At 36.4% G+C, this 24,917-nt stretch overlaps 1 protein-coding gene across 7 annotated transcripts in view; it reads right to left on the bottom strand.

Moving 5' to 3' along the window:
* Positions 1–3,319: 3,319 nt before the first annotated feature.
* MAP4K5 (mitogen-activated protein kinase kinase kinase kinase 5) overlaps positions 3,320–24,917 on the bottom strand; it is a 107,023-nt gene continuing 85,425 nt past the window's right edge. For 6 of the 7 annotated variants that reach the window (XM_021941197.2, XM_017961156.3, XM_003901777.5 and 3 more), the window contains 12 exons: positions 23,735–23,814; positions 23,386–23,446; positions 21,457–21,459; positions 21,259–21,373; positions 20,841–20,899; positions 18,483–18,586; positions 17,914–18,091; positions 14,346–14,414; positions 13,812–13,904; positions 11,046–11,116; positions 7,936–7,991; positions 3,320–4,911 (listed from right to left, as the gene is read on the bottom strand). In XM_021941197.2, the coding sequence (XP_021796889.2) occupies positions 4,824–4,911; positions 7,936–7,991; positions 11,046–11,116; positions 13,812–13,904; positions 14,346–14,414; positions 17,914–18,091; positions 18,483–18,586; positions 20,841–20,899; positions 21,259–21,373; positions 21,457–21,459; positions 23,386–23,446; positions 23,735–23,814 (977 nt within the window). In that variant the 3' untranslated portion in view covers positions 3,320–4,823. The remainder of the gene's footprint in view (positions 4,912–7,935; positions 7,992–11,045; positions 11,117–13,811; positions 13,905–14,345; positions 14,415–17,913; positions 18,092–18,482; positions 18,587–20,840; positions 20,900–21,258; positions 21,374–21,456; positions 21,460–23,385; positions 23,447–23,734; positions 23,815–24,917) is intronic. The other variant, XM_009211515.4, reaches the window with a different exon arrangement.

Genomic DNA, 24,917 nt, shown 5'->3' with positions numbered 1-24,917 from the left:
ACCAAAAAAAAAAAAAAAAAAACTAGCCGGACAAGGTTGCGGGCGCCTGTAGTCCCAGCTACTCGGGAGGCTGAGGCAGGAGAATGGCGTAAACCCGGGAGGCGGAGCTTGCAGTGAGCTGAGATCTGGCCACTGCACTCCAGCCTGGGTGACAGAGCGAGACTCCGTCTCAAAAAAAAAAAAAAAAAAGATCTAAGATACATCGGATATTTTATTAATCTTTCTAAAAACGTGTCACCAGGATCTTCTGATGTGCTTCAATGTACTCTCTGAGCCTGGTGTAGTGGTCATCTTTGGATATTCCATCCTCGGATATTCCATCCTCATCATCTGGGGATTTCTTTCATTTCTCTCCTGTTCTAAATCCCATTTCCTGCATCTTGTGTCATTTTGTTTGGTTTATGCCTTTTTATGAAGCACATCCTTTAGTAGCTTCCTGAGAAAAGATATATAGGAGGAACTTTTTTTATACTCTTCATTTGACCTTTATGTTACATTTAGTCAGATACAGAATGTTAGGTTGGACATTTCTTTCAGAAGGTTGAAGGCACTGCTTCTGTTGAAATTTAAAGCTATTCGGGGCTGGATGCAGTGGCTCACACGTGCAATCCCAGCACTTTGGGAGACTGAGGTGGGCGGACTGCTTCAGCTCAGGAGTTTGAGACCAGCCTGGGCAACATGGTGAAACTCTGTCTCTATAACAAATACAAAAAAATTTAGCTGGGCATGGTGGTGGGCGCGTGTAGTCCCAGCTACTCGGGAGGTTGAGGCAGGAGGATGGCTTGAGCGTGGGAGGTGGAGGTTGCAGTGAGTCGAGACTGTGCCACTGCACTCCAGCTTGGGTGACAGAGCAAGACCCTGCCTCAAAAAATAAAAATAAAGGTCTCCTGAGTCTTATTCCTTGGTATCTGACCTGACCTTTTCCTCTGGAAATGCAGATCTTCTTTTTGACTCCAGTGTCCTTGAAAGTTCATAATGATGTGCTTTGGTAAAGGTCTTTTTCATCCACTGTGTTCTTTCAATCTAGAATCTGATATTCTTTAATACTGAAAAAATTATCGAAACACTCCAATGATTTCTTTTTGGAACTCTGGAAGATTACATATTAGGCCTCCTGGGCTGTCAATTTTCTTAACTTTTTTCTTTGACATTTCCAAATTTTTTTTTGAGAAATTTTAACTTTATATTCTAAGTCTTCTAATTGAATTATTCAGCTATGCTATCATATTATTTTCTTTTTTTTTTTTTTTTTTTGAGACGGAGTCTCGCTCTGTCGCCCAGGCTGGAGTGCAGTGGCGCGATCTCGGCTCACTGCAAGCTCCGCCTCCCGGGTTCACGCCATTCTCCCGCCTCAGCCTCCGAGTAGCTGGGACTACAGGCGCCCGCCACCACGCCCGGCTAGTTTTTTGTATTTTTAGTAGAGACAGGGTTTCACCATGTTAGCCAGGATGGTCTCGATCTCCTGACCTCGTGATCCACCCGCCTCGGCCTCCCAAAGTGCTGGGATTACAGGCTTGAGCCACCGCGCCCGGCCTATCATATTATTTTCTAAGAGCTCTTTTTGTTTTCAATAAAATACTGGCAAACCGGATTCAGCAACACATCAAAAAGCTTATCTACCATGATCAAATGGGCTTCATCCCTGGGATGCAAGGCTGGTTCAACATTCGCAAATCAATAAACATGATCCAGCATATAAACAGAACCAAAGACAAGAACCACATGATTATCTCAATAGATGCAGAAAAGGCTTTTGACAAAATTCAACAGCCCTTCATGCTAAAAACGCTCAATAAATTTGGTACTGATGGAACGTACCTCAAAATAATAAGAGCTATTTATGACAAACCCACAGCCAATATCATACTGAATGGGCAAAAACTGGAAAAATTCCCTTTGAAAACTGGCACAAGACAGGGATGCCCTCTCTCACCACTCCTATTCAACATAGTGTTGGAAGTTCTGGCTAGGGCAATTAGGCAAGAGAAAGAAATCAAGGGTATTCAGTTAGGAAAAGAAGAAATCAAATTGTCCCTGTTTGCAGATGACATGATTGTATATTTAGAAAACCCCATTGTCTCAGCCCAAAATCTCCTTAAGCTGATAAGCAACTTCAGCAAAGTCTCAGGATACAAAATTAATGTGCAAAAATCACAAGCATTCTTATACACCAGTAACAGACAAACAGAGAGCCAAATCAGGAATGAACTTCCATTCACAATTGCTTCAAAGAGAATAAAATACCTAGGAATCCAACTTACAAGGGATGTAAAGGACGTCTTCAAGGAGAACTACAAACCACTGCTCAGTGAAATAAAAGAGGACACAAACAAATGGAAGAACATACCATGCTCATGGATAGGAAGAATCAATATCGTGAAAATGGCCATACTGCCCAAGGTAATTTATAGATTCAATGCCATCCCCATCAAGCTACCAATGAGTTTCTTCACAGAATTGGAAAAAACTGCTTTAAAGTTCATATGGAACCAAAAAAGAGCCCGCATCTCCAAGACAATCCTAAGTCAAAAGAACAAAGCTGGAGGCATCACGCTACCTGACTTCAAACTATACTACAAGGCTACAGTAACCAAAACAGCATGGTACTGGTACCAAAACAAAGATATAGACCAATGGAACAGAACAGAGTCCTCAGAAATAATACCACACATCTACAGCCATCTGATCTTTGACAAACCTGAGAGAAACAAGAAATGGGGAAAGGATTCCCTATTTTTGTTTTTTTGAAACCCAACTTTTTAAAAGTCCCCTGCCCTTGACTCATGGTTGCAACATCCTTCTGAAAATACTTTTTCTTTTGATGTTCTCCTTACCCTTCATAGTCTGTTTCCTCTAAGTGTTTTCCCTAGACTGTTTTTTCTCTTTCATTTATTTGTAATCCTTGGTTGTTTGCTCATTTTTAAGAGCACAGGACTAAAAGACTAACTGCAAGGTCTAGACACAATGCGTGGGCTAGTGGGCATGCCAACTATGATTTTCACTGCAGTGTTATGTAGCTGGGCAGTTTAGCTGGGACATGGCTGACATCAAGATCTTAATTAGGCCTTTTCACTTGCATTGGTCAGATTTCACAGAGAAGACTCTTCAGTATTCCGTCGTGGAATGGTAAAGATCTGGCTGCCAGGATTCAGTAAGAAAAGGAGGATGCTGGCCTTCTTATCCATCATGTAAATGTCCTCTGTTTTGAGGATAGTCCCTCTGTCATCTACCGTATCCAGTATTCTTAACATATCCAAAATAAACAGCCACACACTTAGTGAAATCATATGTGCATTTTTAAAGAATAAATACCTTTATATTTCATTTGTATAACATTTTATTGTTTGCATATTGCATAGTGAAAAGAACAGAGTCAGAAGACTCATGGTCAGGCTCAACTGCTAACTTGCTGTGTAAATTGGGTAGATCTCTTAACCTTGCTAAACTCTTATTTCCTCATCTGAAAAATGGAGATAATACTTATTTTACAGAATTGCTAAATACTGAATGAGATACTTATACTGTTTTCCTCTTAGGTAATTAGTCAAAATAACTCTATAGTTTGCTACTGCTAACCCCTTGTTCATCATCTCAATGCTGTTCTCAATAAATGCATTAAGACAACAGGTACCAATGTAACACTTTAATTTTGAATATTAACAATAGCAAAAGAAAAACAAACTCAAAAATGACCCTACCCTTTATTATTTTTAGAATACTGGCTTTTAAATACTTAATGATACTATCCCATCAGAAATTCAATTCATTTAAAGATCTTTTTTCTTCTTAAACCTACTCAAAATGAATACCTACGTATGTGAAAAACCCAAGATTACATGTGTAATTACTTTACAGTTTCCTCTCTGGCATAGTATAAGTAAAATACATATCATGGGCAGTTAAATACTTCCCCCCTCTACATTAGGGATGATAATATATATGAAGATTAATTCCTTATGCATTATCCCTAATGTAAAGAAAAATCACAGGTATTTTATACTGCTTGTCAAGAATACATACACATGGTAGACACGCCTAGACATACACACCCCTTCTAAGAATATTTCAACTATCATCAATATCTTCTGTATGATCCCTTACAACTATCTGTAGTTGAAAACATAAAACTCCCTTTTAAGGTAATTCTGTATGAAACTGTATTATAAAATACTTTTGTTAAGCAAAATTGCATGTGTGTGTTGAACCCCAAACACTCAAAGTACTTTACTACTCTTAAAAGATAAACAAAATTCTTATACATTATAAAAAAATTTAAGCTGCTCTGCAACCCTCCTTTGCCAAAAGTTAGATACATTACACCACTCCAGCAAGAGATTAATAAATAAGGATTAAATATTCTATTTTACAAAAACATACAGAATGGCCAATATAAAAGTGAAAACCTTGCTTGAGAATTTATCAAATTATGTTCATTAAGAAGGAATAAGACATGGTATAAAATGATTACTAAATTTATCTCTCTTAAGATAATCATGAGTTATCTAAAAATACCATGACACCCTTGTTACAAACATTATTGTTGTTTTTTTTTTAAAAAAAGACTGTGTTTCCTGGAACTAGAGGACTATTTGTCTCTTAGCTTTTATTAAGCAAACTTGATATAACCACCACACAGTGGCAAGAGATAGACTAGCTGTTTCCAGCTGCAGAAAATATTGAATTCTACCCTAAAGTACAGATCATTTGCAATATAACCCATAACAGTTAAAGCAAATCATAGTGCAGTTTGTATTGAGTTTCCTTATTTTTCCTTTCAGTGGAGTATATTCATTTTCCTGTCATTTGAGATCAGTTTCTGTTGCTTAGTAACTATTTTCATGTCCAGCCAAGATGTAGAGATTGCTGTGTGCAGTAGGATTTTCTGTTGGCCTACTTTCCAAAACGACAACCCTGTAATTAAACCAAAACAAAGGGCTTGTTTAAGAGTAACTACAGATTTCATACATCAAATACTAACATCAAACTAGGAAAGAATATCATTGTTCACATTTCAGTAAGATTACATAAGGATCACAGATGCACAATCAAATTCGGCTTTACATTTTACAGCTTTAAAACACAATAAGAATTGATTAATATAAAATATTGAAGACATTTTGGGGTAGTCTCATTATCTTATTCCAACTAAAATATCTGGGCTGGGTGTGGTGGCTCACATTTGTAATCCCAGGACTTCGGGAGGCTGAGGCAGGGGGATCGCTTGAGCCCAGGAGTTTGAGACCAGCCTGAGCAAGATGGCAAGACCCCATCTCTACAAAAAAATAAAATAATTAGCTGAGTGTGGAAGCCTGCGCCTGTAGTCCCAGCTACTCAGGACACTGAGGCAGGAGGATCCCTGGAGCTGAGGAGTTTGAGGATGCAGTAAACTGTGATTGTGCCACTGCGCCTCAGCCTGGGTGGAGAGAGTGAGACCCCTTCTCAAACAAAAAACAACAAACAAAATCTGCTTACTCATTTATGCCAACAAAAGGTATAATATAATAATTTAGAAATTTACACTAACAGGAAGAGGATGGAAGAAGAGCCAAGAGAATAAAACAGGACTCTTAAGAGACACTCGTCCAAACTGTTCTTCAAGGTATTTGAAATAGCTTTTTAAAAAAAGTATGAAATGGGGCCCCTCTCTCTAGTTGTGGAACAAAAGTGGAGAAAGAGTCCAATCAAAGGACTGATAGGAAAAAAAAAAAAATCAAGTGCTATTCCAAACATTTTAATTGTGGGGAAGAGAGTTTGAGAACAAAATAAAAAATAATATACCCACACAGAGAAAAAAGTTTCTAGAGGAGGAATGGGAGAAAAAATTTGCACCTAACTCTTATTTTTCTAGTGTATGAATTTTCTATAATTAGCATGTTATTACTTTAATAATGAAAACATTTTTAAAAAGTCATAGATACTTTATATTAGGCATTACAGAAAAGTAGAAAGGGAAAATATAATTACCTATAATCCAACTGCCCAGAGTTAACCGCTATTAAAACTTTGACATGCTCAGTTTTTTTTCCTAGACACAAATATCTATACTTAAGCAACAAAATAATTTTTATTTTTATTATTTTTATTTTTAGATGGAGTTTCACTCTTGTTGCCCAGGCTGGAGTGCAACAGCGTGATCTCAGCTCACTGCAACCTCTACATCCTGGGTTCAAGCGATCCTCCTGCCTCAGCCTCCCGAGTAGCTGGAATTACAGGCATGCACCACCAACCCCGGCTAATTTTTTTGTATTTTTAGCAGTGATGGGTTTCTCCATGCTGGTCAGGCTGGTCTCGAACTCCTGACCTCAGGTGATCTACCTGCCTCAGCCTCCCAAAGTGCTGGGATTACAGGCATGAGCCACTGTGCCCAGCAACAAAATAAATTTTTAACCACTTTTAAAGATAAAACAAAACAAAAACTCTGTTTAGATACATATCTTAAAATCAAGGAGATGCCCATGTAAGAAGACAAGCAGAGCAAGGCAATAGTCTGAAGGAAAGTTTTTTGGAGCAAATAGTGATAGAGTGGACAGAGAATATGAACGGCGAAGGGAAAAGTGATAGAGAAAGCTCTGGGTGGAGAAGGTAGAGGGAAACAAGGAACCGAGAGAAACGGCCTCTGATGCCAACCCTCTACCAAGCTGAATTCTCTCATGCTTGGTCTCATTAAAGGATTATCTACACCAGGATCACTGGATGATCCACAATTTTTTTTTTTTTTTTTTTTTTGAGACAGTCTTGCTCTGCCGCCCAGGCTGAAGTGCAGTGGTGTGATCTTGGCTCACTGCAACTTCCGCCTCCTGGGTTCAAGCAATTCTGCTTCAACCTTCCGAGTAGCTGGGATTACAGGTACACACCACCACAGCTGGCTACTTTTTGTATTTTTAGTAGAGACAGGTGATCCACCTGCTTTGGCCTCCCAAAGTGGTGGAATTACAGGCGTGAGCCACTGCGCTCAGCCCACAATTCTTTTCTCAGCCCTTCCTGGAAAAGCAAAGAGCCTCTCAATCTAGTTCTAGAGTCATTTACCAGATGAATCTCAAATTCTCTTTTTGTTGGCTGGACTACTCACTAAGTTGCCATGCTTTGTGGGCTTACCTTTTCTATTCACTGAGGGTAGTCATCATTTTTTGAAAAATTTCTGTTCTCCTATAAAACTCTCTTCACAATTTTTTTGGAGTTATGACTCCATTTCCCTCTCCTTCCTCAAGTATCTAAAACTGAAGCAATGTGAATCTGAAGACCAGAGGTTCCCAATCCTTGTCTCAGGACTAATGCATACCACTATAGCCAATTTTGCTTTAGTAACAACTTTTGGTGGGAAAAGAGGAAGGAATGGGTATTTTATTAGTTATAGAAGTAGGCAGCTGGGCGACGGAGTGAAACCGTCTTAAAAAAAAAAAAGAAAAAAAAGAAGTAGGCAGTAGATTTTGGATATCAAAAGCTACAGCTCCTACCTTTTTTTCATAAGATGACAGTTTTGCAACTTGTCTTTTATTTGGGGTATAAAGAGACCACATAATTCTTTTTAACTTAGATTAACTTTAGAAACTGAATCAGGCATTTTCCAATATAAAAGCAAGTATCATCAGGAGTTACATATTCCTAATAGTTGACGGAAGGTAGCACACCAGGAAGAAATGAAAACATACGGGCCCAGAATAGCTCTCATGGTACTAGGGACATCAACATTTATACCAATACATTTTGTCTCAGCTGAATATAACTGTTTCTAGAATGACAATCCTCATGCTGACAAAAGATTGCTGGTCAACTTATTAAAATATTACTAATTCTCTCAGTAAAGACACAGAGAAATTTATCTAAGTCAATGAGCTTCTAAGAGTTTTGTTTGAAACAATTACAGACTGACAGTATAATTAAGAGTATGATCTTTGAACCTCTTTGGTAATTAAATTAATACAACCAAACTATTACCTGTCTGATCCTAATAAGCGGAAAACTCTTGTTTCATCTGAAATCTCCTGGGTAACCTAGGAAAGAAAAATACCTATCAGTAACATCTTACTCTTCAAATTGCCTTAATAATAATTTAAAATTAATTTAGACAGAGCAATTATTAACACAATAAATACTTTTTGGTAGACTTAAATCCTCAAATAAAAGAAATTTCAGTAAGTTTTTTTGACTGCATATTATCAGAAATGAACCCACATTTATGGAACATCTAGTATGGGTCAGGCATTCTACTTAGAAGAACTCTGTGATATGCATTATAATTCTCATATCATTGAAGAAGAAACTAAGACTCCAAGAGGTTAAATAAGTTGTTCAAGGTCATATAATGGGTAGACTCAAGACTTGAATACAGGTATTGTTGGACTGCAGAGCTCCTTTGGGGGCCAAGGCTTGAGGTCAGGATTTGAGACCAGTCTGGGCAACACAGTGAGACCCTGTCTCTACAAAAATATTTAAAAATTTTAGCTGGGCATAGTGGTGCATGCCTGTAGTCCTAGCTGCTCAGGAGGCTGAAGTAGGAGGATTGCTTGAGCTCAGGAGTTCAAGGATACAGTGAACTATGATTGCATCATGGCATTCCAGCTGTTGGGCAACAGAGCAAGACCCTCTATAGTCTGTTTTCTGCAAAGCTGCAGAGCGTGCTCAGCCATGTGCAGGTGCTATCCCAAAGTGCCCGCAGTTTGCATACCAGGGGGCAGGCCTTAACCAACATGGAGTAGCAGTTGCTGCATAAATGCTCCAGCCTCCTCACCTACAAATGAGTCAATTCTGAGGTGTATTTTGCCCCATTCTTCAGTGGTCCCTACTGGATTAAGCCCCAGTTGCTCTTTGTGGGAACTAGCTTATTAATGTGTTCTTTACTGGCTTTTTGCCCCTTTTTATTCTCCATTCCTCATTCCATCACTTGTTTTCTGGAATCTATTCCCAAATAAACTATCTGCATTTGAGTCCTTGTCTTAGGGTCTACTTTTTTTTTTTTTTTTTTTTTTTTTTTTGAGACGGAGTCTCGCTCTGTCACCCAGGCTGGAGTGCAGTGGCCGGATCTCAGCTCACTGCAAGCTCCGCCTCCCGGGTTCACGCCATTCTCCTGCCTCAGCCTCCCGAGTAGCTGGGACTACAGGCGCCTGTGACCTCGCCCGGCTAAGTTTTTGTATTTTTAGTAGAGACGAGGTTTCACTGTGTTAGCCAGGATGGTCTCGATCTCCTGACCTCGTGATCCGCCCGTCTCGGCCTCCCAAAGTGCTGGGATTACAGGCTTGAGCCACCGCGCCCGGCCTAGGGTCTACTTTTAGAGGAACCCACACTAAGACAGTGTAGATATAAAATAAGTAAAAAAAAAAAAAAAAAAAAAAAAAGTCTGATATCAAGGAATCTGCAGTCTACCTGGGAAAATAGAATTAATAAGCTTGAATCAGAAAGTAAATTAGGTGTTATAATAGTTGGAGCTGATTTTTCAGAGTATTAAGTTCAGAGATGTTCTAATCATTGTGGACTGGAACAACTGAGTATGACTTTATGAAAGAGGTCAAGACTTCAGCTAGACCCAAGTTGAAGGATGAGAACATAAGCTGAAAAAAGGGTAAACAAGATGAGTTAAAAATAGGCCAGGTGTGGGGCTCGTGCCTGTAATCCCGGCACGTTGGGAGGCCAAGTCAGGTGGATCACCTGAGGTCAGGAGTTTGTGACCAGCCTGGCCAACATGGTAAAACCCCGTCTCTACTAAAAATACAAAAATTAGCTAGGTGTGGTGGTGCATGCCTGTAATCCCAGTTACTCAAGAGGCTGAGGCTGGAGAATTGCTTGAACCCAGGAGGCGGAGGTTGCAGTGAGCTAAGATCGTGCCACTACACTCCAGCCTGGGCGACAGAGTTAGATTCCATCTCCAAAAAAAAAAAAAAAAAAGATAAGTTAAAAATAGATATTTAGGAAATGGAATCAATATTTGATATAGTAAGAAACAAGAACCTTCTGTAGATTTCTAACCACAGGAGTGACAAAATGAAAATAGCATTTAAGAATAATTCACTGTATGATAATAAGTAGGACTGTAGGTTTCATCAAGTGCAGAGACTTGGAGACATTTAGTGACATGTATCAGTAACAAGATAAACCTATATATTCAAAGACAGCTGATTTATATCATTTCTTCCTGGAAGCATTCTAATTTTGCATTCATATAAGAGGTAGGAATATTCATTTATATATAAGTAAGAGTGTGGATAAAACTAAAGGTAAAAGCAAACAGAAGAAGTTTTTGAGCTTTAAGTAAGTTCACAAATTTGTTAGGCCATGGTTAGAAGAACACACAAGTACTCACATAAATGGGAAATGTCTCTATTAGTATTATCTTAGCTAGTAGGACTCATCCCTCAAGTTGGAGGCCCAAATCCCATCTCCCGCATGAAATGTATCCTAATTATCTCAGGTAGAAGTGATTAAAAGAGACCCGTCAAATCCAGACTCTTCCACTTCACTAGTTATGTAACTCTGGGCAAGTTACTTAACCACTCTGTACCTGTAAAAATGGCAATATGAATAGTATCTACCTCTACTGGGTTATTTTGAGCCTGAAATAAGCAAATATTTGTAAAGTACCTGGAACACAGTTGGTTTTATTAGATATTTACAATAAGTGTCTTGAACATAGCTGGTACTCAATAGTTACTAAATGAGTCAATTTTCTTAGATTTCCCTTAGTCCTATGCTTCAGTAAGTAGATTTTAAAATATATTTAAAAAGAAGCTACATATTTATACATTATGGAAAACACATATTAAATTTACAAAAATTTTACAAACTTAGCAATCACATTTACAAATTACAAATTAGATAAATGAAATTGTGCGAACTTATATTTTGCAATTCCTGGTGGCCACTGAGAATTCTGAATTATGATACAAAAATGAACACATTTGAAGGGAAAATACTGGCTCTTTTGTTCTACCAGTTCATAGCATTAAAAGCACTAAACACAGTAATGTAGGTTGAGAGAGGAAATGCATAAAATGAGTGCTTCAACATTTAAAATTGTTAGTGGGAGTCAGTGGAGGTAATCTGAGAAGGCTTACCTCATCTGACTTGAAGCTTTTACCCTGCATCCCATGTTTCCAGAAAGCCAACACACTGTCTTGAAGGCATACTAAAAATGATAAGGGAGAAATGAAACTAATATAAGGCACAGAGCATTTCACTATAAATTTTCTCTATTTTTAATAAATGATAATATAAGCCTATTTGAGTGTCTAGTGCAAAATTCCACTGTCTGGACCATTATTTCTCAACATTTTTGTGGCTAAGACATGCCTAAGCTCAAGTAATTTACTGAGGTAGGGTTATGCAAGTCTTCGAAGATACATACAAAAGCCATTCATGTAAACATGAACTAACTTCAGATAAGGTAGATGTTGGCATATTCGTTTCTTTCATACATCTTTCATACATCTTTCATGCATCTTTTGTCTTAAATGAATGAAATCATAAAAACATATATAACTGGGTTTTTGCATTAAAAACATTGTTGTTTAAATGCTATTACATATTCAGAAGTAGCTTTAAACAAGCATTTTTAATTTATGTTCACATTTTCCCTGTAACAAAAGAAATTTTAAAAAATAAACCTGGTCGGGCACGGTGGCTCATCCCTGTAATCTCAGCACTTTGGGAGGCTGAGGTGGGTGGATCACCTGAGGTCAGGATATCCTGACCAGCCTGACCAATATGGTGAAACCCTGTCTCTACTAAAAATACAAAAATTAGCCGGGCATGGTGGCCTGCGTCTGTAGTCCCAGCTACTCAGGAGGCTGAAACAGGAGAACTGCTTGAACACCAGAGGTGAAGGCTGCAGTAAGCCTAGATCATGCCACTTCACTCCAGCCTGGGTGAAAGAGCGAGACTCCGTCTCAAACAAAATAAATAAATAAAAAATAAACCTGCCCCACAATCCAACATTTTACCACACATTGAATATTTAGGATCTGTGAGTCAATTCTTACATAATATTCTTAGTATTTAACCATTATAAGTATTACAGATTTAGAAAAGCATGATTAAAGGTGATTGAAGAAAGTAATTGAAAATTAATTATTTTTTAGACTATTGACTTTTTGTAAAAAGTTAATGTATGAATGTTCTGGGAACATAATTAATCTCAATAAAAATGAAAGTATTTGACAATGACAAATCACATGTGTTTCACTAACTGCGACAAATAAAAAACCCAGTTACTGATTTTATTTTTAAGAGGTGTTGTAAAGGCATTTTTTTTTCCCAGGAAGATGCTTGTAATTATTCCAAGGTTTACTGGCAAGAAAAGATGGTAGCCTAGGAGGAACAAACTTTTGTGTAACAATTAAAATTACGAAGATAATCTGGCACATCTGAAAAAGTTGAGGTATCAGTGTGTTTCAAAGTGAAGAGGAATTAAGGATTCCTATGTCAGAATGTCTCTCAAAAATCTCTCTCAAAAAAATTTATACTACAAAAATGTAATACAAGGAGTAAAAGAACAAACTAATTTCCAAAATTCCTTTTGTCTGGACATTTACAGAAAGTTTAGGTTTTTTGCTTTAATGAATTAAATTTCCCAATCATAAGTAAACTATTTTTCATGTAAAATCTCACACAGAGGCACAAACTGACTTTGCGATAAGGTAAAACTCCAATTGAGAAATACATATTAAAATGCTTTTTAAAAATAAAAAACTTTCTAAGTAATGAAAATCGTGTTTTTAAAAGTATGTAATTATAAAGTACATGTTATTGTTTATGGCCCAAATAAAAATTGCCAACTTCATTTTAGTGCCTTTGATATATGGCAGACTCATGTCATGAAATGTTTAAAAATGTTTCCACTCATGATTTTTTTCACAAGTTCTGTCACTTCTGGGGAAAATACTGACATATGATCAATGAGCATGCAAACAATAATAAACAGTAATAACTTTCATCATAAAACCAATGAGTATTAGAGAGTAAAACATTCACTGACAAGGAAGCAAATTAAATGGCATAAAAGTTTACAAGTCCTGTGAGAACTAGCTATTTACATAAAAATAGACCCAAAAGCAGTAATATCAACACCCACCACCCAGAATCTTACATGGCAAAGAATTATGGCACTGTTATCACATCACACAAATACCTTCCTGATTGGGAAAGAATCGGGGGAAGTATAATTCACTTAATGCAGCAAAGGGAATAATGAACAGAAATTTTAAAAGTGATTACAAGTTTTAAATATTCAGGAAACAATAAAAGATTTATGATGGTCTGAACCTGCACTGTGCAATATGAGAGCAACCAGCCATATGTTGTTATTTACATTAAAATTTGAATCAAAATCTAAAAAATGAAAATGTAGCACTAATCATGTTTCAGGTGCTTAACAGCCATATGTGTTTAATCACTACTGTATTTAAGAGCACAGATACAGAACATTTCTATCTTTTTTTTAGATGGAGTCTTGCTCTTGTCGCCCAGACTGGAGAGCAATGGCATGATCTCGGCTCACTGCAATGTCCGCCTCCTGGGTTCAAGTGATTCTCCTGCCTTGGCCTCCCAAGTAGTTGGGATTACAGGCGCCCGCCACCACACCCAGCTAATTTTAGTATTTTTAGTAGAGACGGGGTTTCTCCATGTTGGCCAGGCTGGTCTTGAGCTCCTGACCTTGTGATCCGACCACCTTGGCCTCCCAAAGTGCTGCGATTACAGGCGTAGAACATTTTTATCTTTACAGAAATTTCTGAGACAGTGCTGGTCTAGACAACACTAAGTACAGAATGAATTTTAATAATTATAAGTATTGCAAACTGCTTTATGAAAAAAAGGAGACTTACCTACAGATTCAATGCGAAAATCAAAACTCAACTCAGAGGCCAGTTTCTTACTTGATTTTAATTTTCCTTGTAGATTTACAATTTTTACAAATTCTTAAAAAAAAAAAAAACAAGTCAAGACTGGACATGCAAATCTGCTAAAATAAATGCACCTTGATATATGTGGATTTTACATGGATATCAAATAATATTCTTAAATAACGTTCAACTATTTATCTTGAGTCAAGTATGCCAAATGGCAAAAAATACTGTAAGAGTGCCTCCATTGGTAAATGGCAATTCTGCTATTATTTTCTTTTTTTTACAGTATATATTGAATATTAACACTCTCATTTTTAAAAATGTACACTTCTTTAAAAATGGCTACCTTGGTGCTCAAATATTTAGCCATAAGAGGTGATTTTTTTCCTTTACAAATTACACATAAGTAACACTTTTAGTAAAACAGTGAAAATCTTGAATTATGGTTTAACAGAATAAAAAAATTGCTTTATCAAGTACTATACTCAAAATAAAATTAAAAATAGTACTTACTGTCTAAACACACTAAAACGGTATCTCTTTCCAACTGTGTTACATGAATGGAATCTAACTGCTGGCTGCCTTAGGGAGTAAAACACAAGGTTACAATTATACTTTTAAAACCTAGAGCCTAGAAAAAACAAATTCTGACTTTTGCTGTGACTTAAAATTGATCTTTGAAATTTAACACAATTTATATTTTGTGATGTTATCTTTCAAAAAATGCACGTAAATCAATTTAAGACAAATATGTCCTAAGCATGGCTAACTCAGCTGAAAAAAACATCAATATTACCTTTAATTAATACTTCAGCTAGGTCTAGAAAGGTGAGTTACAAAAATAAAACGAAGCAAAGGTAAAATATGAGGAGGAAAAGTAAGATGCATGCTATATAATGGCTAGGTTTTGCTCTGCACTTTATATAGCCAATGGGAGATAGAAACAAGATCAGCTGGGTGAATCACAGCAAACCTAAATTAAAAATAAGCCAGTGATTCAAAAGGGCACAGGATTAATGAATCTATAATAACAGAGAAATTTTCCCGGTATAGGTATGTGTTTATAGGTGGCTGGGAGGTCTTTTACATAGAGGACACTGAGTAACATGATGAACAATATTATCAAGAACATCTTTGCAGGATACAACTCTCATTATTTTGCTGATATTTAATGGGCTGCTTCTAACATCTGCTGATAGATGTAATAACATTAAAAAAAATTTCTGATAAAACAATGCATTTTAAGCACTCAGATTGTTTGAATGGTCTACATGAATCTAAGAAAAGATTTTAGATTATTTAGAGCAGTCCTTCTTAACTATACCTCTTTGGGAAGCCTATGCATTGTCTCCCTTGGAAACTGCACATTCAAACATAAACACAGAATTTCATATAATATTTTGGGGTGTTTGTGGCCCTTCTAAAGCTTATACATGGTGAAGAATTCAGATCTACAGAATCGATAAACTGTCCCTCATGTAACACTTCAAAAATAGTTTTTCTTAGCTACTCTATGTTCAGGCATTCATTCAACAAATATTTACTGAGTGCTGACCATAAGCTAAGCACCATCCTTAGAGATGAGGATACAGCAATGATAAATCAGACTGAGCCTGAAAGAGTCTTGAATAGGAGTTTATTTTAATGTTAAAACTTGCCAGTTCAAGGCATAGCCTCTTTGTTCAACAATGAACACAGCTGGGAGTTGGATTAACAAATCACTTAGAAAAATGGGGAAACCTAAGGAGGACAAAGTGCTGGACTAAAAAGGTTGCCTCACCTCTGCCTGAAGGTGACCTCAATGATTACCCTCAGGCAGAGTCCTGTCCCTCCCTCAGGAAGTAATTTGGGTCTTTAAAGAGCCTTGATCCCAGGTAGACAGTAGTTGGGGGTCTGCTTTAATTTTAGCCAAGACAATGTTAAAAGTAGGTAGAATAGTACGCCTCAGGCATTAAAAAACAAAGCAAACAACAAAACTCTCAAAACCCCCCCCCCAAACTCAAACATACCCCAAAACTCAAAAAGAGGTCTCACTGAACTCTTGCCTTGAACAATGTAACCTTCTAATATATCATCCAGAAGAAAGTGGTCGCAAATATACATTACATAGTTGTATTAAATGACCTGCTCTATACCATGCTAATGAGCAAAAAAAAGAAGTTGGGCTGTCAGCCAAAACTTGTCTTTAAATAAATTGACCCATAACCTTTCCTTTGAGCAATAAGAACAGGGAAATATTTCTTTTTCTTTTTTTTGAGATGGAGTTTTGCTCTTGTTGCCCAGGCTGGACAGCAATGGTGCGATCTCGGCTCACTGCAACCTCTGCCTTCCAGGTTCATGCGATTCTCCTGCCTCAGCCTCCCAAGTAGCTGGGATTACAGATACGCACCACCACGCCCGGCTAACTTTGTATTTTTAGTAGAGATGGGGTTTTACCATGTTGGTCAGGCTGGTCTCGAACTCCTGACCTCAGGTGATCCACCCACTTTGGCCTCCCAAAGTGCTGGCATTATAGGTGTGAGCCACTGTGCCCAGCCTGGGGAAATATTTCTATTTGGGCAGTTTATAGCTCATGATAATAAAGCAATACATTTGTACCTTTCTGTTAGCTATAACAGCAGGGCATACATCCAACTCAACCTAAAGCATTGATCAACATACTTAAAAGGCAGAGTGCAGGTAGAGGTAGAAGGGTGCAGAATGTTACCTGGTCCATAAAGAATATGTTTATAGACCAGTGCATGCTGGAGCTGGCTTGTACTGAGTTAAATTTTCAGGAATTTGGTGAGCCAAATGACATCAGGTTGGCTGTTTGAAATTGGCCATGGGTGGAGTATTTGTACCACAAAAATAGGCAACTCTAATAAATGGTTGTACCTCAAGAGCCTGTTGTTAGATATTTGCCAGGATATCACTAGTTCTCACTGATTCTTTTTTTTTTTTTTTTTTGAGACGGAGTATCGCTCTGTCGCCCAGACTGGAGTGCAGTGGCTGGATCTCAGCTCACTGCAAGCTCCGTCTCCCGGGTTCACGCCATTCTCCTGCCTCAGCCTCCCGAGTAGCTGGGACTACAGGCACCCCCCACTTTGCCCGGCTAGTTTTTTGTATTTTTTTTTTAGTAGAGACGGGGTTTCACCGTGTTAGCCAGGATGGTCTCGATCTCCTGACCTCGTGATCCACCCGTCTCGGCCTCCCAAAGTGCTGGGATTACAGGCTTGAGCCACCGCGCCCGGCTGGTTCTCACTGATTCTTATTTTGAAAGTGAATTTAGTGTAGGTTCTATATTATAATGAGGTCTTGTAACTTAGCTTATAAATTATCAAAAGCCAAAGGTTATTTAATAAGAAGCATTAAGCATCAAACTTATAATACATGTAAGAGACTTCTTCAAAAGGCGGTAAAGAATACAACAGTGGTGAGTAATGAAACAGCCATAACTAAAGCTTGCTTGGCACATGTAAAAATAGCCTAATAAACCTGGATTATAAATGACCAAATACACCAGCACAACAAACAGGAAACCAGCAAAATGGAGACCCCTCCCCACCCACTTCACATATTATGCAGATTTAAAAAATGATTTATTGAATGATTTGTTCTAATTTTACAGTCTAGGAATAAACTTCCCATTTTTTTTCAGATCTTTCACTGAGATATGTCTGATTTAAATGGAAAGGCTCAGAAGCAACACCTAAGAAGCTTCTATTCAAGTCTGAAAGCCACACTCACTGATTCTAAGAAGTGAGGGGGGAAGACAGGATAAAACAAGATAAGTGAAGCTCTTTGCTTGAGAAGTTGATAAAATTTTAAGAACTGCTTAGAAAATGTATTTACTTAGCAAGTCCAAAGATTCACTGGTAACAACTAAGACTTTTCACTGTCAGAAATCATTAAAAATTTCCTTTGTCTAAATAATTTGTATCAAACTACCTCTGGCAAATAGAGATCATAAATATATGTACACGATTCTATGGGCTTACTTGGGAAACTGTTTTGAATATTTAAAAGAGCCCACACTGGTGTTTTGCTTCTTTTATACACAAAAGTATCAATATTCTAACATAAGGTAAAAAATACTTACCTGCACCAATTTCTGTAAACCATGAAGATGCAGAGTTCAAATTGATTGTCTCAAACTGAACTACCTGATTCGATTCAGTGCCTTTGCTAATAGCTACACAGACCATAGGGTATTCCTGTTCTGGTATCACCAGCATTTCAAAAACATTCAAAGGACTTGGCAAAGGAAAATCAAAGTGCTGCAAAAAAATAAACAATAGAGCCATAATTCAGAAACAATCTCCCCATTCATACCATTGTTGAATAAACTCAACAGAAAGACTCCCATCTTCTTCATTTATCTAGTTCTAAAAAGGATTACCTCTAAGATGATAAGAAGGATAAATGGTCTATAAAAATGTGTCTTAGAGAATTGGCCATATTAATCTTTATGACTGATGGTTCTGGAAGTTATTAATATCAGTTAAAGATTAAATCCTAAGAACACAAAAAGCCCTAAATCAAATAAACAACTACAAATAACTATAAATGTTCTGACCCTAGATAGTAGTATTGGGATCTTTTAATTTTAGCTTCAGTTATACGCTAGTGTTTTCTAAAGGAGAAAAATGTGAACAAAATAATATATACCTTTATCAACATGAATTTCTGCATTGGCTCATACCACTGAAGTAAAACAATTCCAGACTGTAAAGCTCCACAGAGGTATTTATGTCCCGTGTAAGGGTTTCTGACTGGAAAGAAATAAACAAAAAACCCAGACACACTCAAAATACTGAATACTTTTACTGTATCTGTTAACTAGGATGACAAGAGTGGGTGGAAAATAAAAAAAGATTGTGTCTTTTCTTTTGGCTTCATCGCCTTTTCCGTTTTACTTTCTTATCTAGATTTTAAATTATATACGTTTACTTCTAAACAACTTTCATATACTAGGTTCTTAAACATAAGAACTTTTTACAAGCACAATAACAACCTAATATGCAACCTAAAAAGCTGTTTTTTTCCCTTCCTCACTCCTTCCCGTCCTCCTTCTTTCTTTTTCTTTTTAAAGAGACAGGGTCTTGCTCTGTCACCCAGGCTAGAATGCAGTGGCACAATAACGGCTAACTGCAACCTCATCCTCCCAGGCTCAACCAATCCTCCTACATCAGCTTCCTGAGTAGCAGAGACTATAGGTGTATGCGACCATGCCCAGCTAATTTTTCAATTTTTTTTTAAGAGATGGGGTCTCACTATGTTGCCCAGGCTGGTCTTGAACTCCTGGGCTCAACCAATCCTCCCACCTTGGCCTCCCCAAAAAGCTGTTTCTTAGTAAATTCAAATTGAATTTACTAAGAAAATTTACAAGAATGAGTTCTGACAAGGTCTAGGAGGCAACTGAAAAGCACCTCGTTTTGGTATAGTAGGGTACAGATGTCTACTTAAGATGAAAATAATTCATCTTGTATGTATTAATTCATCTTGATATAACATCCTTGACTCAAATCTATAAAAATTCATATTGCTCTTTCCTTCTCCCAAATTTGATTTCCATTAATAATCATAATCATTTATTATAAGAATAGTTATTTGCATTAAACTCTAAAGTATTATTTATGAGTTTATATCTTAGATTGTAAGCTTCTAGGCCTTTTGTGCATCACAGATCTTGGGAATCTGATAATAGATATTGACATGATTCTCCCCAGAAAAATAATCATACAATGTGCTTATATTTATAGCACATTTGTGGTTAAACATTTTTGTTTTACAGTATGGACTATGCTGTGAAACTATTATGTGGCACAAAGATCAATGTGCAAGTTCATTGATCAAACAAAAGAATAAATAGGAAGTTAGGAACTCAAGATCTGAAGTCATTGAACCTGAATCTGATTCCTACGTTCTGTTACTTACTAGTGACATAATTAGTATTATGGAGTTGTTTAACGGTTAAATGAGGTAATTATGTAGTAAAGAATTTAACCTCACACAAAAAGAGGTCTGGTCTCTGTCCTGCTTCTGGGAGGTAATTGCTAAGCCTTTGGAATGTCAGGCTTGACAGGACTGTCTTTGTCTGGGGAACTCTGGTCACTGGATAATATAACAATAATGATTTCGGGTGGGGACTGGCCACACTGGATAGTCTTAATGTGAGGGCTGGTCATGCCAGAAATACCAAAAATGTGATTTTGGGTGAGGGCTTTGGGTCATGCAACATCAGATGACCTCTAGTGGGGCTGCATACTGAGATCAGCAAGGTGGTCAATCAATCACGCCTTTGTAATGAAGCCCCAGTAAAAACTCTGGACACTGAGGTTCGAATAAGCTTGTGGTTGGCAATGGTTGTGTGTACTGTCACATACCAATGCTGGAAAAGTAGTGTTATCCATTAACCACAGGGAGAGGACAACAGAAGCTCCATGTTTGGTACTTCTACTGGACTCTGCCTTATGTACTTCTTCCCTTGGCTGATTTTAATCTGTATTCTTTCCCTGTTCTAAATTGTAATCGTAACTATGAGTATAACTGCTTCCAGTTCTGTGATACCTTCTAGTGAATTTTTTTATTCTGGGGGTAGTTTTGGGAATCCCCCAATTTGCAATTGGTATCATAAGTGAGGCTGTTTTTGTGTGAACTGTTCCTTCTAACTGCATAGTTGGCTCAACTCCTGTAAACATGTTCATAAAACATGGGTAGTAACTGGTAGATGGCAAATATTAAATAAATGAAAGTTAGAATATTAGCAAAGAAACAGTCTCAGAAACTATGGTTACAAAACTCTAGGAACACTATGCTCTGAGAAAACACTACGGTTTTTATCTCTAAGCATTTCTATGCCATGTCTGTCTATATTCTTGTACTTCAATGGCAGCTTAACTTCTTATTAAAAACAAATTTTAAAAACCTACCCTCCCTTCCTATTTGTTTCCATAAGACTCTTCAGATAATTTTAAAGATCTTAAAAGTTCTAACCATTCAGTTTGAGAAATACCATTTACTCACCAATGCAACATTTGTGGCAGCCTTTTGTATCAGGAATCTTTGTTGTTAAAGCGAATTTTCTGAAAACATAAGACAATATAAATGTATTCTACAGTAGTGGTTACAATAAAGTGATTTGTAAATCAGTTGCATCAGAATCAGACAGAAAGGAGCTTAAAAAACTGTCTTGGATCCTAACTCCACACTATCTGACCTTATAGGACTGAGGAAGGGCCTGATAGTCTGTATTATAAAACTTCCACAGTTGATTCTCATGGTCGAGTTCAGAAAACATTCAGCTTTTCCAGATATAATACACTTTAGTGTAAACTACTTTTGAAAATTAAGACGAAGTTTTTTACTGGGCAAGAAATACCGGCTATTTTTAAAATAAACACTAATTCCCCTCATTCAGTAGAATCAAAATGATACTTTATACCTTGGTAGTATGCGGTCTGGAAACCTGTGAGTTTGAATATGGGCAGCTAATCCTGGTTTTTTGGCATGTTCAAACAAAGCTATAAGATTGTGAGAGTAGAGCTGAAAGGTTTTTCCTATAAAAGAAAAACATGTTACCTTTTTAAGGATCATTTACAGCAAAGAAATACAATTTTTGAGAAAAAGAAAACATAATTACCTTCTAAAATGAGGAGTCCAGTAATGTTCAAAAAGCCAAGCAAAATAGAAAAACACATACAAAAAAACCCTCAGTTAATACTATTTTGAAAGATGATAAAATGTTTTTTAAATTAATAATCTTAATTCATAATATATAAATGAGATACTAATAGGTGATCTGGGCAGACTAAATCTTAATGATGCCAGCACATAAAAAGAAACTGTTGTACAAAATCTTATGTTATGGATTGAGTTATAATGATGTACATGTGATTATTTTAATACAATATGGAAAATTCTATAAAGCTATATTATCATTATTTCTCTGGGACAGACCTATTTGTCAAGAACTTAGCAAATTACCCTGGATTAAAAATCATTGTGAATGAAGTCTTAAATATAACAGATTGAAATACTTAAGTAAAACCAATCAATATTATAAGCCATGATACAAGGATAACAGGGCTACAATTCCATATAATAAAAAATATGGCTGTATTAAGAGAGATGGATATGGTAAACATCTTCTGATTTTTCGTTATATATGGTATAACAATACAAAACAATATTTATCTTTTTATTATTAGAATACATATATACACACACATACACAGTTTTATCCTCAACAAAATTATCTGTATTTTCTCAGAACAGAAATATTCTGCCTCAACATTAAACACCCTTCCTTTCTCCATTTCCCCAATCTACATAGTTTGCTACCCAGCTAGCCAGGCAGCTAAACACACATGTACATGCCTCCTATTGAGCATTGCTACCTAAGATGTACCCTGTGTAATTTTTAAGCTTATTTCCAAAGACAAGTATGAGTAGGGATAAAAGCAGTAAGAGAGTTAGAGAAAAGTAAGTTTATATGTATAAAATTCATAACTGTTAACTCAAACAGAATTGGCTTTAGTTTCATAATAGTAATATAAAATATTAACATATTAATATTTTACCAAACAAAAGTAAAAAAGGTTCGGGGGAAGCATAATTAAAAGATATTAAATATTCTTTTGAGGACCCCAGCTTTTTAGAAGCCATTTAACACACAACTAAATAATATGCTCTCCATAAACAGTGTCATTATCTCAAATACACAGACACTTAAAAAATCTCTACTACAGAGAAATAATAATTAACTATTTTGTACTCTACTACCAAAATGAAAGCAATCAGCAAACTTCTTGGTAGTCATTTAAATCTAAAATATAAGAAAATATTCTTTTCATAGGTAAGAATTAAAAAAAAAAAAAAAAGCCTAAAACACCACCTACCTACCCATTCACCCCTAATAATAACCAAGAAAGAACAAAATTAGGTGGAACCTTGTTCAGAAGACCTTAAAGAATCAGTCCAAGACAGTTAACAGGTGTACAGAACAACATGAATTTCACCAGCAAACACCTGTATAAGACTATACAGTTTACTAAGCACTCTGAATATTATCTCATTTAACTCTCACAACCTCATGAGGCTGTACTGTTACCTCATCATCCTCATTTCATAATTAAGATAAATGAGGCTGAGAGAGAGTGACTTGCTCAAGATCGCAGAGAAAGAAAATAGTGTGATCCTCTGCTTCTTTCCTGTTAATTCCCAAAGGAGGCCAGGAGTGGTGATAGTGATGGTGGAGGAGGCTGAGTGGAAGGGAACAGCCTCTAGTGATAAGCACTGTGATATCCTTCAGGTATTTAGATGCTGGGTGGGTTTGGAAAGTGCAGCCCTAACTGAAGACAGGACCCTTTCCCAAAGTTTCTTCCCATTCTAGGTGGGTAACAAATATCCACAAGTCCCAGAGTTACTATATTAGATTATAGTCATCCAGAATTACAAATAACATTTAAAAATGGTATATACTAAAATTAGATTTCTCTGCTTATCTATGGTTTATTTTTAACCATGTGTATGTGTATGTGCATGTGTATGTGTATCATCACATACATACCTGATAATGACATTAAAGTATTATTGATAACGTACAGCCAAGTACACTTCCGTGGAAATAACTAAGAAAAAGAAGATAATTAAGATTCTCTCATTGTCATTATTTTAATCTCTAAAAGCTCCAAATTCCGACATTCTGAAATGGTATAAAAATAACTATTTTCTAACTTTTAGGTAATTACTAAACCCTTAGGGAAAAAAATCTTTCAACATGAACATGTAAAGAGTACAATTTTATCCCTTTAAATATTTAAATCATAAAAATTAAAATTAGGGCCTACACAGATTGATTTAAAATTAATACACTTTATTCAATTTGCTTAATTTCTTGAGTTAAAAAGTCTAATTACCTGTTCCATTGTTGCTTCATGTAGCTCATTGAGATTTAGTGTGTAAATGCCATCTTCAGTTCCAAAAATAATGTACTGATCTAAAAGAGTTGAGATGAATTACCAGAATTTACTATCATCTTCTGAAATCATTCACCAAAATAATGACTTTGCATTTTAATGGCATTAAGAATTAGTCACCTATCCATCCAAAATAAAATTACTTTCTTAAATTTGTATCACCTTCTTTACCTCTTTCCCCAACTCTTTTCTTATTTTTTAAAAGCAGATACATTCTATGTTAGACTAACTCACTCTGATTTTATCTTACTATATAACCCTGCCTTTCAACATAATTTTTGTATTTTAAGATTTTTAAATTATAGTTACACATTTTTGCAAGACACCTCAAATATTTTGACCAAGGAAACAAAAAATTAAATTATAAATCACGACACACCAGAAACAATGAGCACCTCTAGTATCCAGATCTTGGTTTCTAAATATTACTTTCCATTAAAAGGAACCAGGGCTTCTTAGAGAAAGACTGTTTCCAATTCTGGGGCAATAAAATTAGATGCTGAGCCTAGAAATCTTGCTGTGGCAGAAAGTAAAGAAGTGCTAAAAAATGATGAGGACATTTCAAACAAAAGAACACAGGCATTCCCACTGCTCAAAAATTCTGGGACAATTTAAGTGTGAAAATAAATAATAGAGATAGATCATATCTCACAGAATAAAATAAGAATTCATAAGTTTAAACTGAAACAAACAAATGAATAAGTGGGAAAGAAGAGGAACTGTCAATGGATATCAACGGATTGTCAATGGATGCTAAACTGAGTGAGTGAAAGTCTGATGAGCAAGAGGTATTTATAAACAAAATCTCAGTGCATCTCCATATTAATTACCTATAAATCAGAAAGGAAAAAAATAGTAACCTGAGAATGGAGAAGGCTAGTGAACATGAACACTGCCTTAACCAACAGATCAATATTAATATCACTAGTATTTGCACAAGCTGGTATCATGTATCTCCTGATATGATGTACTGAGAAGATGCACAGTAACATTTCTGTGTCATTCCCATAACAAATGCATAACCTGATTCAAGCATGAGGACTCATTATACAAACCCCAATTAAGGGACATTCTACAAAATAAGTGGCCTCAAAAATGTTGAGATCAGAAGTTGAGGAACTGT

Source organism: Papio anubis, chromosome 7 (assembly GCF_008728515.1).
Source record: "Papio anubis isolate 15944 chromosome 7, Panubis1.0, whole genome shotgun sequence".
Lineage (NCBI taxonomy): Eukaryota > Metazoa > Chordata > Mammalia > Primates > Cercopithecidae > Papio > Papio anubis.
Note: the sequence above shows the minus strand (reverse complement) of the source record. Positions and strands in the feature narration are given on the sequence as shown.